The sequence below is a fragment of the Eleginops maclovinus genome, chromosome 18, assembly GCF_036324505.1.
Source record: "Eleginops maclovinus isolate JMC-PN-2008 ecotype Puerto Natales chromosome 18, JC_Emac_rtc_rv5, whole genome shotgun sequence".
NCBI lineage: Eukaryota > Metazoa > Chordata > Actinopteri > Perciformes > Eleginopidae > Eleginops > Eleginops maclovinus.
In genome coordinates, this window is record NC_086366.1 from 18,740,599 (window position 1) to 18,767,725 (window position 27,127).

A 27,127-nucleotide genomic window follows, 5' to 3' on the forward strand; every position below is an offset into this window, starting at 1 on the left:
ATAAGTGGCATTCTCACGATCCACTTGCACGCCGTCTCCAAGGACCGCGGGCCCCGCCCCTCTCAGCGGTGTGGAAACAACACGCATGGTCCGTAGACAGGCAGGCAGGCAGACCTTGGAGAGGCGGCAGGATATAGAGACATGGGGATGGACAATACAGGCGTGTGAAACATGAACATTTCAATGTCAGGACGAAAGCAGCCGGATGCCGACGGTGGCGGTAACAGCAGGTATGTAAAGGGAGACCGGGAAGCATCATGCTGTGTTAATCATGGTAAAGATAATAGGCTCGATGTCCGATCATGTTTCCGCATGGTCCTAGCGCTGGCTTCACATATGACCGCGTCACTCAATCATACAAGTTTATCGGGGCTGACAGACGCTGCCGCACCGGTGCGGACCCGTGTGAAAGGCCGACAAGCTGGGTTTTCGTACCCACAAATTGTTGCGCATCATTCATTCAGCAATAAGGTATTTGGGGGTTAGAAACGCCATGTAACCTTAATGACGGCGGACATACAGCAGGGTTAACGTGCATCTTCGGACATTTCAATTTCTTCCATCCCTGTATGTAGCCTACATGATTGCGCATCCTGCAAATAATTGACTAAATGCTTTCCTGAACCAATATAATTTTGTTTCAAAAATACAGCCATAAGGACTTTTCCGCGGAAATACCTTTTGAGGTGTTTTGGTCATTGGTAGCATACTGTTTGGGATCAGATAAGCAGCGTTTGGCCTCAGACAGTGCGGTAAATTGTTGCATGAAGCACAGTCATGTAATCCGTTGCCCCTCTCTTCGTTGTTGTACAAACGATCCAAGCTGTTGCTGTTGTATTTACAATTTGCTTTGGCAAACAGATCATGTGCAGGTGACTGAACTGACATGTGATAGCTAATTTATGCAGCTGCTTCACTGCTGTGATGACCCTCTGGTGTCAAGTTTGTTGCAGCGTCACTGCAATAGTCTGCCGCTTAAATGGTGTCTCCCAGACATATTTCTATATGGTTGTGATAAACATCCTTTCGGGTCGGTGCACAGGTGACTATAAGCACATGTGGGTGCTGTAGCAAAACATTTCACTCATGTGCAAAGGATATTTATTAGAGATGTTGTGAGACAATATTATGGGCAGACATGTATACGCTGTCCTTGTCCATTTGTTTCTGCCAAGAGAAATGCAACGTGTCGACAAAAAAAACCTCACCACTGAAAGCTTAAAGTGCAGTTTTTTATTTATTTTATTTTTTACAGTCAGCAGCTTGTATTTATGGTGAGTCTGATAGGAACTGACTGCTCTATGTACAGGACATGGTAAATGGATCTATCAAAGGGGTTTAGAAACTAGATACACTGTAATATCACAACTGTTTCATAAAAATGAACAATTAAAAACAGAAGGTTTCCATTGAAACCACTCTTTGACCTGTAGTTGTGGCATCATCATAATCCATCTTTTGAGTGTCAAACAACCCACCTGTGTCCTTGGCTGTCAGAAGGGTATAGTTGATTTCTTCACAGACCAGTGACTTTATTTCATGTCAGTAATGATTCTTTTAGTTGAGTTTTCACAGAAGGAAAAGAGTAACAGCAACACATAACAGAAAGGTCTTAAACCACTCCAAGCATAATCCAATTCATTGTCTATCCATCCATGTTTGTTCCAGTCATATCATTTTGCTAAATGTGTTGCTTTTGAAACTTTTTTCCCCCTAAAACCTCCTTCCTTAAGACAAAAAACACCCAATTAAACAGCAGACAAGTGAGAGATTGCTTGTTTCCACTACATATGATATCGTTTGATTTTTATTGCATGGAAAGTTACAAAAAGTATACATTATTTACTTTAACTAGACCAATATATTGATACCAGTATCTGATGTCATTGTGGACCCGAGGAAGAATAGCTGATGTCCTGTTATCAGATTATGGTTGGTGATACTGAGATCCGAAATGCAATGCTGAATGAATGCTCATTCCCAATTTCCTCTTGCTCGTTTGTTTTGCCAAAATATGTCAGGAAACGTTCATAGTCTGTGTTTATTCAAAAGATGCTGTAGATTTTGGGTGGATGAATAATTGAACATTTGATTGCTGTTATATTGATTACTTGCTGTTTCAACTTTAAAGTTATCCAACACACAGGTTGCAAAACAGTGAAGGGAACTGCTATGTTGTGGAGCATCCTGCAGCAGGGCTTCCGTGTATTGGAGATGTCATCGGGGTGGAAACCTGAGCCCACCTGTATGACATACCTGCATAGGGACCTCACCCTCTGTCTCTCTCTTTGTTTGGTCGAGTTGAAACTAGTTTTGCTCCCCCTCTGGCTTGTGTCCACACTTTTAGATTCTCCATCTCTAAGATTTCAAATGTTATACCAACTTGCAGCAGTGTAGCGACTGTCGTAGCCACACATGAAAGAATGTCTACTCATTAATATGGTAATTTGTTGGCTTTTTGTACAATCCATGACTTTGTTCTTCATGCGTGCACAGCCATGTACTACCAAACTGAGTTTATTACTTGAAATGCGCATAATTTAACCCTGATAAGTGCTCTTTGTGAATTATTCATTGCCGTCCCACTTGCACATAACTCTTTTATTCCTTGGCAATTGGTACAAAGTAAATTCTGAAAACAGTGTAGTGTTTTGCTTAGTGCCAAGTGAGAAACACAGACTGAGACTAGTGTCATAACCAAACAAAGACCATTGAATCCAAGATAAACCTCCAGTGGTTCTGAATTTGCGTAAGATGTTTGACTGGTTAGCTTTGTTACTTTGCTAAGTCAAGCCATGTTTTTGAAAAAAAGTGGAGTGGTAGAAATAGTAAGTACACAAATTAGGCCACAACCACTAAGCTGGAAATCTTTTCCAGCAGGAAACTTATGTCGATCCTGTTGTGGCTGATTGTGTATTACTGTGTCATGCAGAAGTAACTTCAGATGTGTTAATATGCATTATTCTGCCTATCAGGGTTTAATAATATAACCACTCCTCTGCAATTCACTTAAATGCATACTGCTGGAGTTGTTTAAATATTTGAATAAACTCTGTCAGTGGTGTCCGTCTGAGTCCTTCATATTTGCTCACACTGAATAGAAGCTTTGTTCAGTGACCGTAGATCTCGTGTGCAGTTTTTTTTTTCTCCAATACATTATACATGTATGAAACTGGATATGTATTTGTGCAATATTATGTTATGAAAAAATAATTAATGGGACATTTGATTGACAGGAAATGTAATCAATTCTCACAACACTTTTTTTTGACAAATGCTGTTTCCCCTCCTTTTGACATGTCATGCATTGCATAATGTTGAATAACTTAAAAAAGGCATTATTGTGGGCCAAACATATTTACTCCGTGTATTTTAAAGGACAGACCCTTCATTATTACATTTGTGAAATTGCAACTTGGATCCCATTTTTCAATGTAAAAGTGGCCTTCTCCCACACAAATCCTGTAACATTGTGTAACAGTGTTGATGTTGCAGCTGTGAGGGGTCGTCTCAGTCCGGCCTCTCGGGCTGAATACAGTTTTGCACTTGCTGATTGCCAAGTTAGTCTTGTGAGAATTATCTTCTGCTCCTGCACATAACAAGAGATTCCTTGTGCAAAAGTGAAATAGACTTAATGTGGCGGCCATATGCAAGATGAGATTTTATCCAATCAATTTCGCCCGACATGTATATCAGATCAAGCAGTCTTTTGTTCCCTTTCAGCCCAAGTTGATGGATGAAGGACAACCATGCCTTCCTCATCACCTCTGTTTACATCCATGTTGTATTGAGTTTCAGACAAAAGCCCGGTCTTCCCTTGTTGCTTCTCACAGGACATCTATCTCCATTAGAGAGAACTATTGATGTGCTGTTGTATCAGCCAGTCTTCCCCCATCTTTGGACAGTTGAAGAGAGGTTGTACTTATTTAAGCCTAGGGTTCTGTTTTGATTCCAGACCATGTGCCGCTAACCAGCTGATTCACTGACTCGGTGAACCCTACTTCAGTATTTAATTGACATTTAAAAGAAAACTGGCATATTTCTTAATGTAATATCAATGTTTCTAGAGGTTGCACGTCTTCCAGCATTTTATAAAGTGAGATCACATACGATGAGTTCATAATGTCCCCACAGTCAGCATCATTTGGGAAAGCTTATGGATGGCTTGCCAAGATTTGATCCTAGATGCTTTCCAGAGGACAACCCCTCAAGCATTGCTGCACTTTAGAGTAATTATGAGTCACTTTGTATCTTGCGAGAAAATGTTGGGTTTAAAGGTTATTTCAGATTTTAATTTGAAGCTTTTAGTACAGGAGATGATTGCTGGAGAAGCAGTTTGGAGTTTTGTTTGATTGTGATCCGCTTGTCTTCTTAGTATAAGGAAGAAATGGGGTTTCTCTTGAATTATTACAAACTCAAATTCATATCATCATCAAAGTCACAATAAATAGGCCTTTTGCTGTGGCTTGCACCTTTTTTAGAAAAACGCAAATAAGTGCTACCCATGAAGTGAGTCGACTTGTTTGCACCATAGAGTATTGATGGAGCTTCAAAGCTTCCTTTGAGGTTGTGGTAGTCTCAGAAAAGTGATTTCTGAAGTGTGCTCTTCCAGTTACTGTGAGCTACTATATTGCAAAGTGAGAGGCCAGTGAGCATATGCAGAGCAGTGGATGGTATTTAATTGCACTTTTTTTTTCTTCCTCTCCACAATGGTGATGGGGTTTGGAAAGACATGACAGATGAGCATTAAAAGGCCTCATCAAAGCTCAGCTCCTCCTCCTATTACCGAGCTGTGAGCAGGAATGTATGACTGGCTGTCAGAAATGCACATAGTGATAACCTTCAGCTTCATGTGGCTGATAGGGCTTGTGGTTTAGGATGAATAATACATGGTTAGTGCACTCAACTAGTGAAGCTTTGAGTCATTTTGGGGGCGTTGCAGTTGTTCTAAGTTTACCTTGCCACAAACCATGAATAAGAACTTCTCCCAGCCCTTTTTGTTTACCTGAGGTTGACTCTGGTGTGGGATTTGTTTTAAAGTGGCATCCAGCAATATGTAGTTATCCTGGGTGTGCACCTGGACCTCTCTTAGTAAGCTTTTATTTGGTGATATGTGGTCAAAAGAGGTCTAGACATCAAGGTAAACTGGGTTACATTGGTACAAAAGTGAAGGCTGGAAGATGTGTAGGTTGCATAAATAATATCTGATCATTTTTAAATGTATGCCTAAACAGTAGGAAAAGAATAAACAATTGCTGGTTTCAATCTCTCAACTGTGAGGATTTGCTGCTTTTATTGTTTTCTATACATCTTAAATTGAATACTTCTAGCTGTAAGATGTTGGTTGGACAGAACAAGTAACATGTATAGATGTAAACTACCCTCTTTTTTTAAATTGTGATGTGCGTTGATGTGATTGTGAATTTGTATAATATTCTTAAGTGTGAGCTATTAAAGGAATAAGAACCAACTGATCTACACAGATGAATTCCATGATGTTATCTTTTGGCTTATATCAGCACTTTCTGAGCAATGGATGCCTTCATGTAGAGCACTAACTCTCGTCGGCCAAACTATGGTCAGTGTGCTTCTTGTAACTGGCTCAGTGGCTGACCCTACCCAGCAGCTTGTTAAGTAAAGATCACTAAACCCTTAATATTCTCCAATCCTCTTTTAATAACTACTATTGGAGAGCTCCCTATGCTGTATAGGTTCAGTCTCATCCAATCAATTCCAGCTTCTTCTCCACATTCTAAATGATTTTCCTCTCTGTACCGGTGTCTTTGAAGTCGACTCCTGAGAGCCAACTCACTGCTGGAGACCACTGGATCCTCCACTAATGATCTCTACCCGAGCAGGGGGAAACTGCTTTCATGACTTGCGTAACAGTTGCATTTTGTCTTTAGATATCAGCTGTACATGGTGTTCTCTTTCAGCACAATGGATCATCTGTATTTCTTAGAGGGACACCCAGGGGACGCGTGTTGTTTTGATTGAGGAGACCTTCAAGAAAATAAATACTTGAACCCTTGCGGTGACGGATGTTTTTTTCATTGTGTTAAATCAGGTTCAATGTGATGTTTGCATGGTATGTATTTAAACACCAGTGGCTTTGTGTATAGTTCTGGGAATATAGTTGGAATCATCAGACAGATGCTGTGAATTTAGAGTACATCTTGTTGCATAATTGTCGGCAATGCTCATCCCCTGCATGTTAATTCAGAGTTTAATCATCTCAGACAAGAAAGAGTATTTTGGCTTTGTAGTTCAGTTTTTCCTAGACACAAGTGGTGTCATTGTACGAGTGTTATTTCATATTATTTTCATATTGTGGTACAATGTATTGACATATTGACAAAGTATATTACATACTGGCCCTGGTTGTGGTTATGACCCGGTCTTCATTGACCTCCTATATTGAAAATAGCCTTCAGTTAGTATTGTTTTGATCACTAGTGTTGTAGACTGTATTCTTCGGTTGTCCTGTGGTCCACAGAATTGCTTTTATTAAACCAGTGCACAATTAATTATTAACTAACCTTAAAGCTATTCTGGGGAGCTGCTGTGATTTATCCTGTCAGATGTAACAAAGTATGCTCTGCTCAAGGCTTTTCCAGATTGTTAACAACCTTATATCAGAACAAAGAAGTACAACTATATCACGTGACATAATTCATGCACTAACCAAAATGAAAAAAATCAAATTTTATTTACAAAAAGAGCCCAAAAGTAATTAACATATACATATTTAAAGTTTGGCATCAACCATTCAGGCTCTTTACACTAACATTCAACATTTAATTTGGTGCAACCGGCACAGCTCATCATCTGTCTAACACTGTCCCTGCTGTGAAGCATGGTGAGACATCAGCTGTTTTACTGGCAGGAGCTACTGCACAAGAAGAAATGAAGAGGGGGGGTAGGGATTATTTTAAGATAATTGTTCATAGGGTTTCTTGACTAATTTGAGCCAACATATAATAATTACAATAATACTGTACACAAAAACATTTAGAGTAAACCAGATTGATGTAGTTGGGGGAATAGTTGGATGTAGCAAACTTGCATATCCTGCCAAATGGATTGCTGTCATTCCCCCCGCCTTAAGCTATTTTTTTTGTTCGCTTTGGCTGAAGTTGATTGGCAGTGATAGCAGTTGATTGTGACACCTGGACAGCATCAGCAGTCTGAAGTGCTGCTGTGGATCTGTTACCATAATATCACCTGCCAAATTTGCTCCAGCGGCATTAAATGGCCTGTCAATGTATTGGCTGTCCAATCAGCTCCTAAATTGAGTGCGGATGGAGGTGAGTTTAATAGCCTTGTGTTGGTAATGAGAAAGCAGATTATTTTGTTTAGCTGAGCTGCATGCAAGCAATCTACATTTCTGAAATGCCTGTGGTGAGAGCAGACGTGGATTCAGCATTAGTCCCAATTTCACTGATGGATGCGTTTATTGTGCTGCTCCTTGATACAGTTTTTTTTTTTGGGCAAGGGCGGTGGCAGATTGGATGATCTCATCTCATGCACATATTATTGCATATCATTTAACTTTACACATATAAGAATACAACAACAGTCACTTAAGGTGAATATTTGGTTGTAAGTCTATCTAAACACGCCATCCAGGAAGTTTATCAATACCTTTTTTCTACAGTGTTGAGATTTTCAAGATCATTAATAATCTCTTGACATCATGCGCCTCCAAGTCTTTTGTTGTCATTGGATCACGTCCCAACAAATTGTCCACTAATAGAAATGAAGATATTGGCACAGAGTGTGAGAAAGAAGCAAAAAAACTCAGTTATCCTAAAAAGATTACCTATGTGAAATCAAGCCCAGGAAGTTGATAAGAACACATGTTATTATGTCTGAAGCCTCGGCAGACCAGACATTCCTGTCTTACAATCAAACCCAGTGGTTAGGTTTAATATCAGGGTCACAACTTTGGCAGGACAATAAAATGTGCTGAGAGGAAGTGAGGTCCACCATGCTTCTTATTTTGGTCATAGTCATCGCAAATTCTAGACTTGGTATTGCAGCCCTCACATCTCTGGACACGTTTCAGACAGACTAACCTCTGTGGCTTCTCTGTCCCTCCTCAGTGTTTTGTCAGTGTGTTTACCTAGCTTAGCTTGGAGCATGTTTCAATGCACATGCAAAGCTGCCAATGGAGCAAATGATGCAGGCTGCAGCCGAACAGACGTCGCTGTGCCCTCAGAGCCTCCGTCCTCCCCTTCCACTCTGCCGGTTCCATCATCTTAAAATGAGTCCCACACCACTGTCACTGCTGACGTGATAGCCACACGACATCACCGGTGCTATGACAACAGCAAGCCCAGCCTTTCTCTCATTCACAGGTCCATTTTGGGCTCTCAGTGAATGTTCCAAATTATGCAGCACAACACATTACATGCACTAAGGTTGATTTTTCAGAATGCTGTGATTACAATTCCTGCCCATTTGAACCACAGAGAAAATAGAGGAAAGCAGGAATACATTTGGTCTTATCCCAAAAATTGAGGTTCATGAAATCCAAGCTTGAGTCTGGCAGTTAGCTCTATTTTGTTTTTTACATTAAAAGGTTGCAATATTTAGTGTAAATATGAAGCTTCTCACAGTGGAGTGGAGGGGCAATTAAAGAGGAGACAAGGGAGGGAACACACATTCCTGCTGGCAGTAGGTTTGTAGTTTAGGGGGATGGAATTATAGAATGAAGGAGGGAGCAAGAAGGGAGGGAGGGAGCAAAGGGTGTGAAAGAGTCAGCAGGAGGAGGGTGTGTGTGTTGGGGGGTGGGGGGGGGCAAACAGTCACTCCCGCTCCCTCCCTCCCTCAGTTCTTCAACTCATCCTTGCATATAGTCACTCTGCTGTGGACTTGCAGGAGGAGTATCAATAATCCTCTCACATGAGGCTTCAGATTTCCCTCTTAGTGTTGTGTGGGATCTCTTTAGGCTTCTGTGGAAAAGCAGAAGAAGCACTTCCTGGTTGTGCACAGTGAGGTAAGTCATTGTATTTACTGATGTGCGTTTTTGTAGCACTGCATGTTTGGCTGTGTTTGTGGATGGAAAAGAGACAAATGGCTGCCCAGCCTCAAAGCTCCCACTTCCCAAAAGAGGTGCTAAATCACACCAGCAGTAACACACTGAGTCAACATGTGGCCTGTAAGCATAGTTTTCAGTGACTGTAGTCAAATGCATGATATCAGATGCAACTACAGTGTTAATGTCATTTGCATATAAGATTCAAATGTATTCCCATTTCCATAATGTGATGTTCTGTGTGTGTTGTAACTATATCCTGGGGGTCTTCACAGCCTGTGTTTAGGGTGGGGTTTCCACCTCATGTTTGTACCTGTAGCACTCAAGTGTAGGGCCATACTTCATCTACAACAGCAGGCGGTAAGCCATTGTATTGCTCTCCATTCACTGCCAGACGCAAACAAGACGGCTTGTGTCTGTGTCGTTGTAATGACAAAGAAGTGGTGGTGGTGGTTTTTGTGATGCTGAGAAAGCGAGATGATGAATTGCAAATGTATGAGATGGCCAAAGTCAAGGAGAATTCCCTGGGCGCATCCTGGAGGGGGGTTGGACGACTTTATGATGTGCGAGTTCATTTAAAATCCTGGCTTTGTGTCTGAAAGCCCCGTTGTGACTCCTGCGGTGGGGAGAGGGGCGAGAAATGGTCATCTGGTGTCATAGATATGGAAATGTATTGACCGTTCAAGGATTAGCAGGACAGGAGGTCAGGATTGTGCTTTGAGGCTTGTAAACCTTAACAATGCCCCTGTTATGACTGGGGAAAACAAGCATTACAAAAACACAAACTCTGAGTTCTTTATTCAAACTTAAAAATCTAATGCAACACGAGTATGACTCTTTATCAATAAACTTAACACAAAAACTCCTGAAAGGAAAATCCTTGTATCACAGATTGGTTTGCATGGACTTGTGTCATAAGCTTCATATACTTGAAAGGCACAGTGTGCAGTATAACAATGGTTGTATTGTAGATTTACAAGCCAGCAGAGTTAATCAAAGATCAGGTGGTCTTTGAGACATTTATCCTATTATAAAAGTTGGACTATGATATGCAGCAGCATTTAACATGACGGCACATGCAGCTCTACAATGCCATTTTGCTTGCCACTCAGTTTGATTGCACGCCACTCAAGCCACAGCACTTTGCTGTATTTGTTTTGGCTTTACTTCTGCAAATCCTCGCTTGTAGCATGTGTAGAGTTATGATGCAGTTATTTAGGCACAGTGCATACATTTACAAACACTCTGGACAAGAATGTGATAAATAAGAGGATATGTTATCTCTATTACTAAGAGTCTTGAGCTTTAAAACTTGGTAATTCTTTGCTCAGTGGTATTTTTCACCAGTCACTGAATGTTTTTGGTTTGCCATTTAATTCACTGTCATACACTGTGCTAAATGTAAATATAAATATGCAATTTGGCATATTCTAAACATTTTCGCAAAGGGCATAACCATCTGTTTTTAAAAGCAGAAATCAGTGAATGCAGTCTATGTATGTATATCAAGGTGAACAGCCTTAATGTGGCAGCCATGGGTTATTTGACCATGGCCTGTACTTCACTAATACTTCAGAATGGAGTTTTTTGCTAATTATTCAAATGTTCACAGTGTAAGTATTGCCAGAAACAAGTATCCTCCACCTTTTTGGAGGAAGAAATAAATATGTTTTACTAGCAGGATTCATAATCTTGTGAACTGGACTCCAGCTAAAACATAACTTTCTAAGTGACATTTTACCAAAGGGCAATAAAAGAGGCTTTTACTGCAAATGTAACCAGGACAGCTTGGAGGAAGCAAACACATTTTCAAGCAAGCTTTGTGTAGTCATGTGTATCAGGATGCACCACGGATCTGCTTCAGTGCACAAAGTAAGGAGTTGGGAGCTCAAGGGGTGTTGTGGTTGAGGTGGTACTCAGGAAGGACTGGGTCTCTGTCAACAAATATGATTTTGATTAAATCTCATAAGTGCATGTACACGATGGACATGTTACTGTCGAAACAACAAACCTGTATACATAGTGCAAATACTGTTTGTTTTTTTACGAGAGTTTTGTGTAGAAACTATTTCCCAGGGTTGGTTCAGGAACACAGATGCTAGTTTATCTCATCATCTAGTCCACTGGGATTATGCATCATCTCCCTTCTGTATCCATTTGCAAAGTAACTTAAAATGTTTACTTCCTGCTGATGAATTTCGGAATCCCTAATGTTACAACATTATTCCTACTAACTGACCTGAAAGCTAATGATTGCATCTCTGGGAGAAGATCATGAGTGAACCACATTTAGAATGCAGGACTCTGCTCCTCTATTTCTTTGGCATTGTGTTTTTTCTGCTGCCAGGAAAAGGACATTCAGCTGCCATACTGAGATTGGTAGGTGAATGGCTCACTCAGCAGTGGTCTGGCTTCTGGTGTTAGGACATCAACATCCATTCATTGCTCTTTTGGTTGGTATTGCTGGTTTACTGAATACGAGCAGCAGTGATTAGATTTAAATTCTATACAATGCCAAAATAGCAAAATACACTTTTAATACTCAAATTTACAAAATAAACTATAGCACAAAAAAAATTCAGACATGTTTTCATCTCTGACCTGAAGTAACCCCCGCCCCCATTACTTTTACTTACTTTTCTTTTCATCTATACTTACAATCTGAATATTAACCCTACACATTTTGATTCGAGGTGAAGACCCAGTTTTGAAATGACCGTTTTAGGACTAAATGTATTGCAAAGTTTATATTGTAGATCCTTCACAGTTGTTTCCAAAACTATCTGATTTCTGCTTGCAGCTGTTTTTCATATACATCACCCTGTGCCAGTGCTCAGTAGGTACTATACCCTTGTGCATGCATCAAATTGCCACTGTAAAAGAAACCCTGTGTTTTGGCAATAAGTGTGTTCCAACATTGATACTGTTGATCACAAATCCAAAATCATAAAACTGTCTGGCACATTTGCTCCTCATGTAATGGTTGGGTGTGTTTAGATTGGGACTGTGGAGGAGCAAATAGTAAAAGCCTGGAATGTAAAGCATGTAAAGCTAGATTGGTGTGGATGTTTTGTGTGGCCAGGGGAGACCTTTTCACTGACAGTGACAGTAACGGGCTAGGAGAAGGTCAATGGCTGAGGGTCTCTGGTGGTTGTGGTTGCAATGTTTTGTCAAAGCGGCAAAAGCATTTTTGAAGCCTTTCTTATACACTGCCATGATGCTGCGTTATTGTCTGATCCTTCTGTTGCCCGGTGAACATTTATTCAGATCGGATGGAAGTCTGTCATAATTGTAGATAAGTTTGAGAGACTTCAAAAGATTAACCTTAGCACCTTTTGCTTGCATCCGAGTCTATAAGCAACTGCTGCCATAATGAAAGAAAAAAAGAAACCAGATCATAGTGGTCTGACACATAGTGTTGCATAATGAGCATCAATACCATTGAAGGAAAGTTACAAAAAATGGGAGGTTAAGTTACATAGCATGTTTACTTGAATTCAGTCATTACAACAGATTTACTTTGTTCTGGCAAATCCAAATCATCAAAGGCTATCAAAGGCCTTGCATGTATTCATCTGACACACTAATGGAGACAGATTTGTGGCTAAACCTGCAACATTCAGACAGCGTTCTCAGTTCTCCTTTCATCTAAACAAGTAATACAGTATCATTTGATGGAGTAGTCTGCCTGGTTAAACCAGAAACATGTACAGACTCATTTTTAATTGCTTTAATAGTTTTGGGTGGTTTATCGTTTTTCATCATTTTAATGGATGGCAATCTCCCACTACCAATTCAAGATAAAGAAAAGCACAGATCCCCTTCCTTTGCAGAGGAATCCCTACAATTACAACATGTATCCACCCCCTTTATGTTAACAATGGCCGGTGGCTCACGTATACTTCCAATTAACAGCTCTTTAAGGACTTCAAAGGTTTTCAATGAGGAGCTAAATGTCTGTAAACAGGATGTGTTTGGTAGCACCTTGGTTGTGACCCTCCAAACAAGTAAATTGCTGGTATTGATGACAGAGATGAAAGAACACTGGCACACAATCTTGTCTCTTGAGCCAAAAAATACCACTTCAACTGGTATTTTGGCAATCATAAGAAATGTATACTATACAAAATACACTTTTTTTGTTGTAAATTTAGTTTAACCAGAGGCCATAGAAGTGTATACATCATTCTTAACTTATAGAGTGGACAAAAGACTTGTTAAAACAACAAAACCTGCAGCATCTGCTGTACAACAAAAAAGAAACCCATACAGCTTAAAGACCACCACATGCAGTGACCTCTGCATACAGTGGTGCACTGGAGAACGCACTGGCAGGAACAATCAGAACCAAAATACCTTTAATCGTCCCACAGAGGGGACATGTTCGTTGTTACAGCAGAAAGAGCCAAAGACAGCTTAATATTACACCCAAGATACTAAACAATATATACAAGAATCACACAATTGACAAAATACACAAAAATGCACGTTAACAGTGGGTGTTATAGTCAGTGTTGTTATATGTGTGGGGTCTACCGGGGGCCTTGATGGTTATAGAGTGCAAAGGTGCCACCAAGCTAAACACCAGCTGTTGCTCGAAAATGGGCTCCAAAATCAGTGCCTGCAGCCCTATTACAAAGAATATAAATCCCTTTTTAAAAGTGCTCATCTTAGGCATTGTTTTGAATACCTTTTCACAAGTAGGGCTTATTTTGCAACCCATAAGATAGAAAAACACTGGATTACCATCTTAAACAGACCGTTGTTATGTGAACTTTAAAAACATTTTTTTAAATGTAATTGTAGCCACAATACAGTATCAGCAAATTCCTTTTCGATAGGTCACTGTTTTCAAGCTTTGAGTTTAAACTATTTAAGCTGCAAAGGGAAAACTGTTTGATAAGAGCAAACAGAGCAAATGCCTTTTCCAATCAAACCCTTGTCATGGTGTCACCACCATCTTGTAGCACCGCATCTTACTTTGCTGTTCAGAGTATCTCAAGTATTACCCTACTCAATTTTGTATCGTGTGAATACAGCAAAAACTTACTATACATGTTTTTTTGGTTGGTTTTACAGGTTATATATTTAATAGCATGGTTTGCATTAAAAGTCAAAAAGCCTAACTTGATGCAGCATCCACCTTTACCAATGGTTGCTGCTGTCTTCCCAGTTCTCACACCAGCTGTACACTTGGCCATTATTGTGGCTGATGTGTGCTGGCATCCTTCTAAAGGTTGCTCTCCTCCAATAACCAATTCCTTTAACAAACAACCACCTGAGCCTCTCAGGACGGGGTCAGACCAGCATTTTCTGCCCTCCACTGAAACGTGAAATCAATTCTGCAGCAAATTAAAATTACTGTGTGGTTTGGGTTATCATTGTCCACTTTTGTTGTTGCTTAACCATGTTGTTCTTTATATAGTGTTACTTCACCTGCTGCTACGTTAATGCAATTGTTAGCTAGAGTAGTTGTTGAAAATGGCAAATTTTAGCAAGGGCAGTACAAGGGCAATAATAATATACCTGTTCAATTCCAGTTTTAGTCCTTACTGATCATTTTTTAAGAAGGCTGTACAAATCTTCGCTGGCTAGTCCATTACCTCCAAGTGCATACTGTGCCAAAACTTGGCACAAAGCGATTCCAAGACGAGTCAAACTGCTTTCATTATCACTGAAAGCCTCCTTTTCCAGCTGTTTGCTATTCAGTGTTTCTAGGGCTACAGCTACAAGTCAGAAAAATACTCTGGCTACATGACAATGGTATGCAGTCTTCAGTTGAGCTATTAAATCAAGAAATGAGATAGGAAGTACTTATTTTGTTCATCAACATCCCAAATTACACTGTTGTGTTTCAATATCATGAAATGTTTGAAAGAGGACTTTTGTTGTTACTAATTCTCTCTCTGGCCTATCCTATCTTAAATATAGTTGAGCACAACCAGAAGCAGAATATGAGTCACAAACATTGGTAACCTCCATGGTAATTCCATTTGCTCAGAAGGATATGACCGTATCAGCAGGAAAAGATGAGCTGTTTTGAGTTGAGTCTTTCAATGCTAACCCCCTCCCCCTCCTCCTGTACGACTACCTGTGTTATTATCTCTAGACTGGAGTGTTCAGATTACAGGGTTTTGTGTTTGAGCTTGTAACTAGTCGACCAAATGCATTCTTGCCTTTCACTAGTGTGGTTAGGTCAAATGACAGGAATGTGTTTGCGAGATCTATAGCATAGTATAAAGTCAAAATCCGATGGTGTCCTGATTTAAAACCAATCTCTTCAGTTGCATTATTCATCTGCAACTAATGGTCTATGCAGGTGAAACAATTCTGTTATCTCCAGATCTATCTGGTGTACGTTTTATACATGGAGCTCATGAGTATAGGAATGTGTGACCAGCTGTTTCACACTGCCAGGAGTTTGTACTTTATGAGAAAGTCCATAAGTCAGACTTGGCCGTAGGGTAAGAATTTTCATAATTTCCTCAAATAATACAAGTGTCTTGACATTTTTGTCCTTGGGGAGAAGAAGAGCAGGTGGAGGTTTGGACAGTTTTCCCTTGTTCATGTTCCAACAGGCCCAAGTATTTTTCAAATATGAGCTGGGCTTTTCAGAAGTCATTCATAACAATAGGAGCATAATTCACAAATTTCAGTGATGACAATCCCAAACCACAAAGGGAATGGAAATTATGAGCTCGACTCCCCTAAAACATTCAGATATTAGCAACATTGCTGGGAAATAAAGTTCAGCATTCACAATGTGTTTCTGTTACTGTCATGCGGAATTGAATATGTTCAGATAAAACTGAAGTCTGTTTAACCATGAATTGTGGTTAGCCCACTCGAGTCAAAACCATACCTAAAACCTCCCACTCCCATTTGTAACATTTGAGAATAGAAGCAATATAATTCAGGTTCCATGACTTGTTATATAGTCCCTTATTAACAATAACTTATCATTTAATTCACCTCCAACTCACAGCTTACAGGGGTAAGTGATGAATCTCCTAACGTTTTGAATCACAACATGCAGTTTAACTGAAAGAATCAAACGGATTCTAGGAAAAGAAAAAAGTATCTTTTATGAAATTAAATTCATAAACGCATTTTCTTGTTATCACACTCTAGAAAGTGAAAATAAAATGAAAGCGCTATTCCATAATTGTCTTACTGAGAACTGGATTTGATTAAATGTGTTTGTACATCAGTTGCTCATTCAAAAGCAGCTTGACGGTTTTTATGTAATAGCTGTTTGCAGCTTCCTAAGTGGTGTTAGCGGTGGGGAAATTCTGTGTGTTTCCCTGAAGCTGTTGTGTTGCTATTTTTGAGGCACAATAAAACAATTCTTCTTTGTGATCTGTGGGTGGCTGGAATCTCCTGTGGTTATGTATTTCATTAAGGGCCTGTAACGGATGAATCCCTTCAAACTTCTGCTGTACTGTGCTCTGATGCAGCTTGCTGGAAATTACCCATGTACTTAGACATGTTCATTTCCATGTTTGTTTAGCAGTTTATGAAGGACGATAGTACCAATGCAAGACAGGGACACTGACTTACTAACGTGTTTTAGCAGGTATTTATAGAAGTACGCACATGCTGTTCCTGGGGATTGGATGCTACAACATATTTTCCAACCCTGGCATTTCCTTGTCATGTATTAATAAAGAGTTGTGATGTATTTTGTGCACTAGCAGTATTGCAGCTTAACAGAATATCGTGTTAAACTATTTCATGTTAATATTGTATTCAGATATTCTGGGAACATTAATGCCGTCACACGTCAAATCCCTGTATTTCAAAATGTAGGACATGCATGCTTATTCATTCATATATTTGTATTATTAAGAGCTTCTCTGAAGTGTCTGTGTTCCTCATATCTTAAAACCTTTCGTGCAAATCAATGAGCTCAGAAGGAATTTGTGTTTCTGTTATCAGTGGGAAGAGGCATATGAAGCTTGCTGATCGATCATGGATCCAACTACAAAAAGATTTGACTGAGGTCTTTTTGTAACCTCGATCTAATGATCTTCTATGCCAAGTCTCGTAGATTTTAAGTTTTCTGCGGATTTGCTGTTCCTTTAATTTCCATGGGGCTGCCCTTGAGAGAAAAAGGTAAAGGCCAGACTCTGTGTAGGGAGTGGGACAGTAATAGGAATTGTGTTGCACTCAAACAGTGTAGCAGAATTAATCAGCCATTTATTAATAACTAAAATCTGTGTTCATTTTCGCGCTCATTTAATTTCAGGGCTGAACAAATGGGGTCGTGCTGTAAAATGCAAGGTCGGTTCACAGTAGGCACCTTAACTGTAACTGGAAACCACATATTCTGCTTCTCAAACCCCTCCTCGCCATCTAATTTATAGCTGGCCAATTTTACATGAAATAAAAAATTGAAACCATTGAGAACATCAGCAAATCCAACATATGAAAGCTTCCCTATAATTAGCCGAAAAATCCATAAATACTGAATGTTGACCTGTCAAAAATATCCCCTCTTGGCTATATTTTATTGTATTAACAGTTTTATGAAACCCTGTAGGCCTTAGCGGGACAAATATGGCAAAAACACATTGGACATTTTCTGCTCCACGGATGACATCTGCAGAGCCATTCAACTTTAACCTTATACACATGCAAAAATAAAGGGTACTGTGTGGAAAAGAGTATAAACAATCTGAAGTAGCCTATGGTATAATGTTTGTGAAGGCGTGTGTGTTTCCCTATACGAGTCCCACTTCCTGTAATTTGTACACCAAATAGGATTCAATGAAACAGGAAATAAACTGAAGGGTTATATGAAAAACAAATCTTCCATCAACATGGAAAATTGTGCATTGCAGTAACAGTGATGAGTGAGCAGAATGAAGAGGGGGAAAGGGAGAAACATAAGGTAGAGAAACGGGGTCAGCTCCAGTTTATGTAACGCCCCTCTACACAGTAAGCCTGAGTGCATGCACTAGCAGAGGGTTTGGCTCCCACTCATCTGCAGCAGCTACACATGCACAAACACTGACCCCCCAAAGGGTATATCCTACAAGGAGGGGAACACACATCAGCAGGAACAACAGCCACAATGTTAATCTTCTGTCCCATCTGTTTATGGTCCCGGGCATAGAATGGGACATTTTTGGAGCAGGCCATCCAGCCTAAAGGCAGGTAAATGGAGTCCAAATTTGCATTATGGTGAAAATCTGTTATCCCCCTACCTCCTGCTTCCAGTCTCCTTTAATGCAAGTGGTAGTTCTTGAGAGAAGACGACAACAACAACAACAACAACACTACATAGACGACTTGCTTCAGCTCCAGCTCTGAATAACTCATGTTCACTCAGGCTGTCACAAACAGTGCTCATACTTTCATTACGTCCCCTCCACTTCACACAACCCCTGTGCACGTTGAAAGGGGCTGCATGGATCACTTCTCTGTCCAAGTGAGGGTGGTGACTATCAATCTATTTTGACCAAAACTGGCTCTTTTTTTCTGGTAGTAAGTGACAAGGAGTCTCGCATCTCATTTTCCAAAAAGGGATTTTGTAAAGGAGTAGAAATACATGGGATAATGGGTATAAAAGTACAATAATTTATGAAGGCGTATGTGTTCATACACTCTTGGTCCTGCTATTATGTCTTTTTCCTCCTTTTATAAGGGTGGTGGCTTCTCAAATCCTCATCTTAGTTACAGTTGATGAATGCTTAACCTTACTCTGATTTAACTGATAATATCTGCATCTTGCTTTATATATTGTTATTGAGGGATTCTTGATAATGTTTTGTCCTGTTGATTATGCTCTATACATGTATAAGAGGCTCTTGGTGGGAAAAAACAAATGGCTCTGGCTTTGCGTACAACGTTGTTGACTACTGGTCAAAGATAGATCCAATATTCAATCATATAATACTATCCATAATTGGAAGCACTAAAGGAACATATTTGATATTATTTCTCATGTGGACTTTTGTTTTTCTCTTCTTTTGTATAGAGCTTACCTGCAGCTGATCAAGCAAACTGTCTGAAGCTCCAGTGACGGAACAAAATGCCTGAAAAATCAATACGATCCTGCAGGTAGGTTAACATTCAGACACAATTCTGTCATTTGACATACACACAAGCAAACACACATTTCTGTTCAGACATTCAATTACATAATGTGCCTGCAGTGGTTCTATGTTCCTTTGGAGTTATCTTAACCTAAGTTCACTTCTGTTTAGCCTCTGAACTATGGGAAATGTTGAGAGCCAGAACGGGGACCATGCCCTCTACGGTAATGAACATGGCTATCTTTCACGTAAGCACATGTCTCGATCTCTTCGCATATCCAACAAGCAGTCCAGACGCTCTCGGCATGCTTCATCAGGGAAAATAGAGCACAGGAACTCTGAGACGAGTACACGCTCAAGTAGCACCCCCAGTATCCCACAATCCCTAGCTGACCATGGCCTGGAGCCCTTCAATGAGACGAATATCCTCCCAGACTTTGGAAGTCCAATTTGGGTGGACCGTGTGGCAATGAACCTGCGACCTGTGTCCTTTCACAACGACCTGACCAATCCTTCTGTGCATATGAATACAATGCACGTAACCCTTCCTGGCCCCACTGCAGAGGAGGTGCAGGACAAAGACGAGTACATGGGTGAGGTAACTTACCTTCAGAAAACACGGGACAGCTCCAATGAAACTGTAAGCTTCAAGAAAAAGAGGTCTAAGTCTGCAGACATGTGGCGAGAAGACAGCCTGGAGTTTTCCCTCTCTGACCTCAGCCAGGAGCACCTGACCAGCACAGAGGAGATCATAGACCCAGCCAGCGAGAGGGACTTTACTGACTGTAAAGGACACCTGCAGTCCAGCCCCACAGACTCCGCTGACAGGGCCAACTCCCTGGATGAGCTGTACAGCCAGAAGAGCTCTACTCGCAGGCAACCCCACGGCCGCTATGCCAAGTGGCACGGCGCCAACAGGGCCATCAGGGAGGGCGAGGATGATAAGATGATCTCCCCATCTGAGGAGGAAGGGAACACCTACAGTGCATACACCCTGCCATGCCGGCGTTCCCACTGCCTGTCCGAAGGCCTCAGCAGCCACCAAGCTGCCATGTGTGCCAGTATGCAAGGCAGGAGAGCGCAGACTATACAGGTAAGATGAAAACTAATTTCTCTTTGTGCTGTTCTTTTTACACAACCAAGACCAAGTGATGTCTTTTTAAAAGGTGGCAGGATTAATAGCTAAAAGAACCAATTCCTTGCCCCATCCATGAAAGTATAAAGCATGCATTCATGTTTATTATTAAGTGTCAGGAAGTGTCATGGCTCTTTCATGCTCCTTGGATAGAGTATCAAAAGCTGAGCAGAATATAAATGTGGTCTGGTGGCATCACTAAGAAAGACGGCTCCCCTCATTATTTTTTTCCCTCCCATTGTCTGTTTCCTCTGCTGCATTCAGTTTTCAGATGATAAGCTGCTGAAACAGATTAAGTTTAAAACTAAAGCTAATATCAGGGGAGCAATGTCTCGTTTCCTGATGAAACTGTTGTTTTTCTTGGGAGAGGAGTCTGCGATGACGGGAGGTAGTGGGGGGGGGGAGTTAGAGCTTAAAGTCACTCCCCCCTTTGAAATGCCTCAGTCTTTTGTCATGATAATAAGGGGAGGCCTGTGGAACAGTGTAACAGTAAAATGTGTATGGTGGACCTGTCACTGCGGGGCACCGTTGGCCCTAGAGAATGGGGCTCTGGAGCGCATGATTGGGTCATGTGACCAGATGGAGATACCAAGCTCGGTGTAGCCCCCTTCATCTTCCAGATCTTTGACCATGTGGGTAGGAGAGGGCAGACCCGGCGGTGCCACAGGGAGGGCAGGCACACAACAGCAGACGTTTTGCTTTGAGCAATTAGTTGGCAAAGGACCTCAGGATAAAGCAACCCATCAACAGAAGTAGAAGTGGCCTCTGTAGTTACAGTTTTTGCCACATGTTTAGAAGAATGGATACTATATCCTACATGTACATCGAAAAATGTGTTGCACTGAGGACAGGAGTTGTTGAAGGGTTCCATTCTTAGTTATGAGGAGAACGTGGTTGCCATGCCTTCTCACCCATCTTGTGCTTCTACAACGACGCAGGATGTCACAGCCGGGGAGGGCAGCGAGTACGAGGACAGTGGCATCGACGGGGTGACGGCCGAGGCAGAGCACCAGTCCCGACGCTACAAGACCATGTCGGCCTCCTTCTCCATGTGCTCGGCGGCCGGCAGGAGCATGTTCGCCGGCAGCGATAGCGGCAGCAGCAGTGGCGGCGGGGCCAGTGAGTGCGTTCAAGGTGTGTACGAGAACTTTCGTCAAGAACTGGAGATGAGCTCCTGCCAGACGGAGAGCTTGGAGGAGGCGGGGTCTGCCCTGAGTGACGAGCAAAGCACCATGAGCTCCGCCTACCAGTCTGACGTGCTGCTCAGTGTGGCCCAGGGCATGGTGCGAAAAGCTGGCAGGCTTGCCGTCAAGAACTTCCTTGTGCACAAGAAGAACAAGAAAGTAGAGTCAGCCACGCGGCGCAAGTGGAAGAGTTACTGGGTTTCCCTGAAAGGTTTGTAATGCCCTCAATGTGTCCCTAGCATTTGCAAGCTATTCCATAATGTCAGTACTGATACAGCTTAGTCAATGTTGAATGCTTTTGATTTTTAATCATCACATCTTACAGTGGCCTAGGCAGAAAAATCTCAAATCTAATCTAAATGTATTTAAATGTATAGTCACTTATTGAACCAAGCTTCAATTTAAGCATGAGGTAAACTTCTTTATTAAATATGATGCCACTTTAATGGGTTGGAAATTGAATTAGAACTCTAATGATCATGAAACCTCCCTCGCTGTCAGCCAGGCTGCACTTCTTAATGTTGGCCACTGGAGAGCAGAATTAAATTGCTGGAGCAAATATGGCTCTATGTTAAAAAGAATCATCTGTATTGTTGCCAATCTTTCCTATAGACTGGGGCCAGGAAGTGCTTTCATGTGATATATTAAATACTAAATGGATTGTTTTGGTTTTCTAGGTTGCACTCTGTTCTTCTATGAGACTGATGGGCGGTCAGGCATTGACAACAACAGTATTCCCAAGCATGCAATCTGGGTGGAGAACAGCATTGTCCAGGCTGTACCAGAGCATCCCAAAAAGGACTTTGTGTTCTGTCTCAGCAACTCCCTGGGAGACGCTTTTCTGTTTCAGGTAAGAGGATGATTAAATGGCATCTGGACTGAGAAGGCTGTTATAATTAGCTGTGAACTAGTACAGGAAAAGTGAATAAAGAGCTTTTTATATTGAATGGCGGGAACCAGTTGTTGTTTAACCTCTGACATTTCCCTGTCTGACCCCCACACAGACGTGCAGCCAGACTGAGCTGGAGAACTGGATCACAGCCATCCATTCGGCATGTGCTACTGCTGTCGCCCGCCAGCACCACAGAGAGGACACGGTGCGCCTGCTTCGCGCGGAGATCAAGAAGCTCGAGCAGAAGATAGACATGGACGAGAAGATGAAAAAGATGGGTGACATGCAGCTGTCTGCCGTTACTGACACCAAGAAGAGGAAGACCATCCTGGATCAGGTGGGTTTTTTATTCTCTTTTCTCACTGAGGCGCATCTCGCATACAGTCCATACATGCCAGGCAGCACTTCACCTGTGCTTGTATAACTTCTTAACAATATACTGTATAATATAGAAACTGTATGCATTGCCAAATGTGGAAAAAACCTCTCCACCTCATTTGTATAAAAATGAATTAAGATTGTTTACATTTTTTTAAATAATTAAATTGTTATTTGAATACGGATAAAAGTAGAACTTGTGTTGGAATGATTTTTGCCACAGCTGTGATACATTAATTGGATTTTAAACTTTTCTGAACAGTTAAGCAAGTTAACAACCCAAGAGCCATTGATAAAAGGTCACAGTCAAGCTTCAACTTGATTTACTAAAAACTAAAGTATTATATCAACATAACAGCTTGTCATCAACCTCCTGCAGATGCACCTAAATGTGGACTCTTGACTTTTAAACGTTAAAGAGTAGGAAATCTGCTCCAAAATGACCTTTAACTTCACTTGCGAATCAGGAAAAACTCCTGCAGCAATAACATGCATTTCTCATACCTGGCACGACTAAAGTAACGATAACTTTAATAATATTTTAATAACCTGTTATTGTTATGAACAGTGATGGGCAAGTTACTTCCAAAATGTAATACCGTACATATTACTTATTACTGTCTTTTTAAAGTAATAGCCTAAGTTACATTACATTATTACTGTTGCTGAAATGTAATGCGTTACACTACTTTTGCGTTACTTTGAGTTACTTTCACCAAAATAACCGCAAAAGTATGGCTTTAAATGCTAAAATTAATTAAAGCTATCTATGGCAGTATGCTGAAATTAAACTCATGCTCCGTTTAACTGGGCTGAATAATATTTGATAATGGTAACATTACGTCTGTTTGTTATTACTAACATGTTAGTGGAGCCTCTGCACGGCCCTGTAACCTGCAGTATACTGTATGAACGAGTACCTATGGCAGCGTTAGCTCACCTTGTCATTGGTGGGGATTTTGCTGACAAGCTTTCTAAAAGCCGGCGATTCCACAGAGGACAGAGGCTGCAGATCTTCAACACTCTGCCACAAGTTTCTCAACTTCTCGGGTTCAACCAGCAGAGCAGCCCGAGAGTTCTGCTGCTTCGGCCTGCGCGCACTCGTGTTTTTCTTTTCTTTTCCATGAGCCTGCAGCTCTGCATTGTGAGCCTGCAGCTCTCCATTGCGAGAAAGTGGCTCTCAATCGCGAATCTGTTTCTCCAGCCCTCTTAACTAATAGTAAGGGCTTACTGAGTTACTATTCTACCGGCACAATTATTTCTCTGGTGTCGGAATGTCTCACGATGTTTGTGCATTCTTAAAAACAAAACACCACATCATTTCGGGTTAAAATGTGTTGTAACGGGTATTATATTACCCACATTTCATAAGTAATGCGTTATATTACTGCGTTACACTAAAAAGTAGTACATTGCTGTAACTCCGTTACTTTTGTAACGCGTTACACCCAACTCTGGTTATGAACCACTTAATAAGAGGTATTACTAGAAACTAGTATTTCACAAGTGTCCAGTATCAGTTATTCTGATCCTTGAAACAGGACATGACAGAGATGCAGAGAGAGGTTTGTGTGGATTAAATAACAGATCTAAATGCTATCACCCGCTAGAGACTGCTGATGATGCTGCCTATCTATCAGCCACCATATTGCTTTTTGTTTTTGAAACATGGCCTGCAGGTTGGCACCAGTTGATAGCCTGCCATTCTTTCAATTAATTTGAAAGCTCACATTGTCCTTTTTAATGGGTGTGTTTACAGAAGAGGGAGATCAAATGGCCTTTGTTTGGTCGGTTAGGTAGTGCTTGGTTGGAGCGGTTCTGTTTGGCAGTGTCAAGTTTCACATTGTGCAGATTTGAATGGATATAGGCCTGCTCCTTAGAAAGCTCTAACGCTCCCAGCCTCTATCTGCCAGTGGAATGTGCTGTATTGTTTCTTTCTCATCTCTGGGCTACTTGGCACCGCTGTGGCACTGGCTGCCTCTTCCAAACACCAGTACAGGACCGTGACTGGGTAGGGGTGGCCCAGTGAATAATCACAATGTCCTGCTCTACTGCCCCAGTATACAGCCATCCATTAGGATCAGAGAGTGCAGGTTGGCAACACTTGCAAAATGGTAACAGAGCTCCTAGGGAGAATAGGAGATGCTCCATCTTGGTCTGAAGTTGACAAACAAGACAAACCATTAACCCAATGTTGTGCTGTGTTGTTCCTCTCACTCTGTAGATCTTCTTGTGGGAGCAGAACCTGGAGCAGTTTCATATGGATCTCTTCCGCTTCAGGTGCTACCTGGCCAGCCTGCAGGGCGGAGAGCTGCCCAACCCAAAACGCCTGCTAGCCGTTGCTTCTCGTCCCACCAAGCTGGCAATGGGCCGGCTTGGTATATTCTCCGTCTCATCCTTCCATGCACTGGTAACAAAAAACCTTTCTCTCAATTTGATTCACACACAGTTAAAATACAAGTACTGTCATGAGACATAAAGGAGATGGGGGAAATGGGAAACCCTTTATACATTACATCATCATTTTATTTTGCTGATGCTTTTATCCAAAGCGATTTACAAGTTTAATCCTTGTTGTTTATCTACATGAGGTAAAGTTAGTCCAGAAGTCCTGTATACACGATACAGACATTGTGCTTTTTATTACATTTAGTAAGATTCAGAACCGATGCGCTCTTTCAGGACATCTTAGGTGTATATCAATTTAAACAAATTTAGCTGGAGCCTACACAAATGTTACTTGAAATCAGTGAATATTTGAGGGAATAGAAGTAGCAGAAGTATTATTAAGCAGCACCAACTAAAGGTGCAGGAATCAGAGCTGTAACTTCAGATGTAGGTTGATCTTTCCAAACACAATATTTTCCTTTTTATTTATAAGTTCCTTATATACTTCATATCCCTCAAAATACAGTCACCCCTAAGCACAAGGTGACTGGCAAGGAAATGGATTCCTGAAACTAAAAGCAGTGTTATTCTAGGGCCTAGGTCTCAAGCAGGCCAGGACACCTGTTTGTGAAGCTTAAGTTCAGTTTTGGCCTCCCACTGAGGTTGTGTGCTCCACGGCTAGAAACACTGGAAGTACAGGAAAAGGTATTGGATTTCTAGAGACGTGCAGAATAGTGAGTTTCCACCAAAGCAGTTTTGTGGAGCTGGTGGGCGTTAGAGCTGCAAGATAACAGAGTGGGATATCTAACAAGGAAGCTTTACACCTCTCTCCTCTTTTCCAATCTTGTGACTTTTAAACCCTCTCTCTTATTCCTTTATTTCTACTATGAGTTATAATTGTATCAGCACTATGTCTAAACATGGCGCGAAAAAGTTGACAGAACAAAAAAAGACAGAATGAGTGCAGAGGTTACGTTTACAGCATACATGCTCCTACATCCACAGAGCTTTTGCTGCTTCAGCACATTTTAAAAGACCTTTTCCTTTTGCTTCTTCATAAACGAGTGGCCTAGAAATGCCAGGTTGAGTAAAAATCAGCATGAGCTAAGTGCTCATGTGTGAAATAGTCATGACAGCTTAGTACCTGTTATACATCTTCATCATGCTGAGATCCATGTGGGCCTCTTTTCCTCATTTCATTTAACCCAATAAGTCAGTTTAAAAAACATTATAATTTGCAGACAGTCTGTTGAAATGCTTCCTGATCGAAATGAGTAATGCTCCTGAAAAACCTACTTCTAGCAAATACCACTTTTAGGCATATGTGTCTTTTGAGTTTATTGTTTTTGTGTCCTGGGTTCCTTTTTTTTTTAAACTAATGTTGTACAGAGTGCGGTGTAAAAATGAATGCTTGCCATACTCGCCCTAGAATTTAGCAACATGTGTACTGTACATAAGGGGAAACAGATAGTTGTCGACATGTCCTTTTGGTATAATTGAGCTGTGAGTAAGATGTCATGCTGTTTGCAGGTGGCAGCTCGTACGGAGAACGGAGTGAGACGGAGAACGCAGGCCATGTCCCGTTCCTGCAGCAAGCGCAAGAGCAGGTTCTCCTCCCTGTGGGGTCTGGATACTACCTCAAAGAAAAAAACAAAAGCCCATCCAAGTATCAACCAGGTCTGCGATTATTTTAGTTATATTTCAAGTTCCAAAGCAATCAATACAACCGCCTTGGCCTTTACAGATACATTATTTGTGCTTGTTTTTCCACCATTTATCCTCCACTGCTCTGCTTGAGTTATAACCCCTTCACCTCTTTTTGTCCCAGCAGGTCTTTGCTGATGGCGAGGAGCCAGTGAAAAAGTCTGTAGATGGCATATATGCTGATCCTTCCAAGGAACACACAGTAAGGAGGAATCTTTTTCTGTATTCATACACTTCACAGCGAGGTGTAGGTCAAACATGAGTGGGAACACTGACGTCAATAAAATATTAGTCCTCCATGTTTTCAAGTAGAGGCTGTATTGCTACACATCTGTGGGTTTACTGAAGCTGTCTAGATTGGAAGTA

The 27,127-nt window shown here is 41.2% G+C and overlaps 1 protein-coding gene across 1 annotated transcript in view; it reads left to right on the plus strand.

Moving 5' to 3' along the window:
• Positions 1-72: 72 nt before the first annotated feature.
• LOC134880339 (rho guanine nucleotide exchange factor TIAM1-like) overlaps positions 73-27,127 on the plus strand; it is a 42,199-nt gene continuing 15,144 nt past the window's right edge. The window contains exons 1-9 of the mRNA XM_063907252.1: positions 73-230; positions 19,023-19,105; positions 19,252-20,173; positions 21,154-21,610; positions 22,077-22,249; positions 22,404-22,628; positions 24,894-25,079; positions 26,588-26,734; positions 26,889-26,963. Coding sequence (XP_063763322.1) covers positions 19,262-20,173; positions 21,154-21,610; positions 22,077-22,249; positions 22,404-22,628; positions 24,894-25,079; positions 26,588-26,734; positions 26,889-26,963 — 2,175 coding nt within the window. The 5' untranslated portion in view covers positions 73-230; positions 19,023-19,105; positions 19,252-19,261. The remainder of the gene's footprint in view (positions 231-19,022; positions 19,106-19,251; positions 20,174-21,153; positions 21,611-22,076; positions 22,250-22,403; positions 22,629-24,893; positions 25,080-26,587; positions 26,735-26,888; positions 26,964-27,127) is intronic.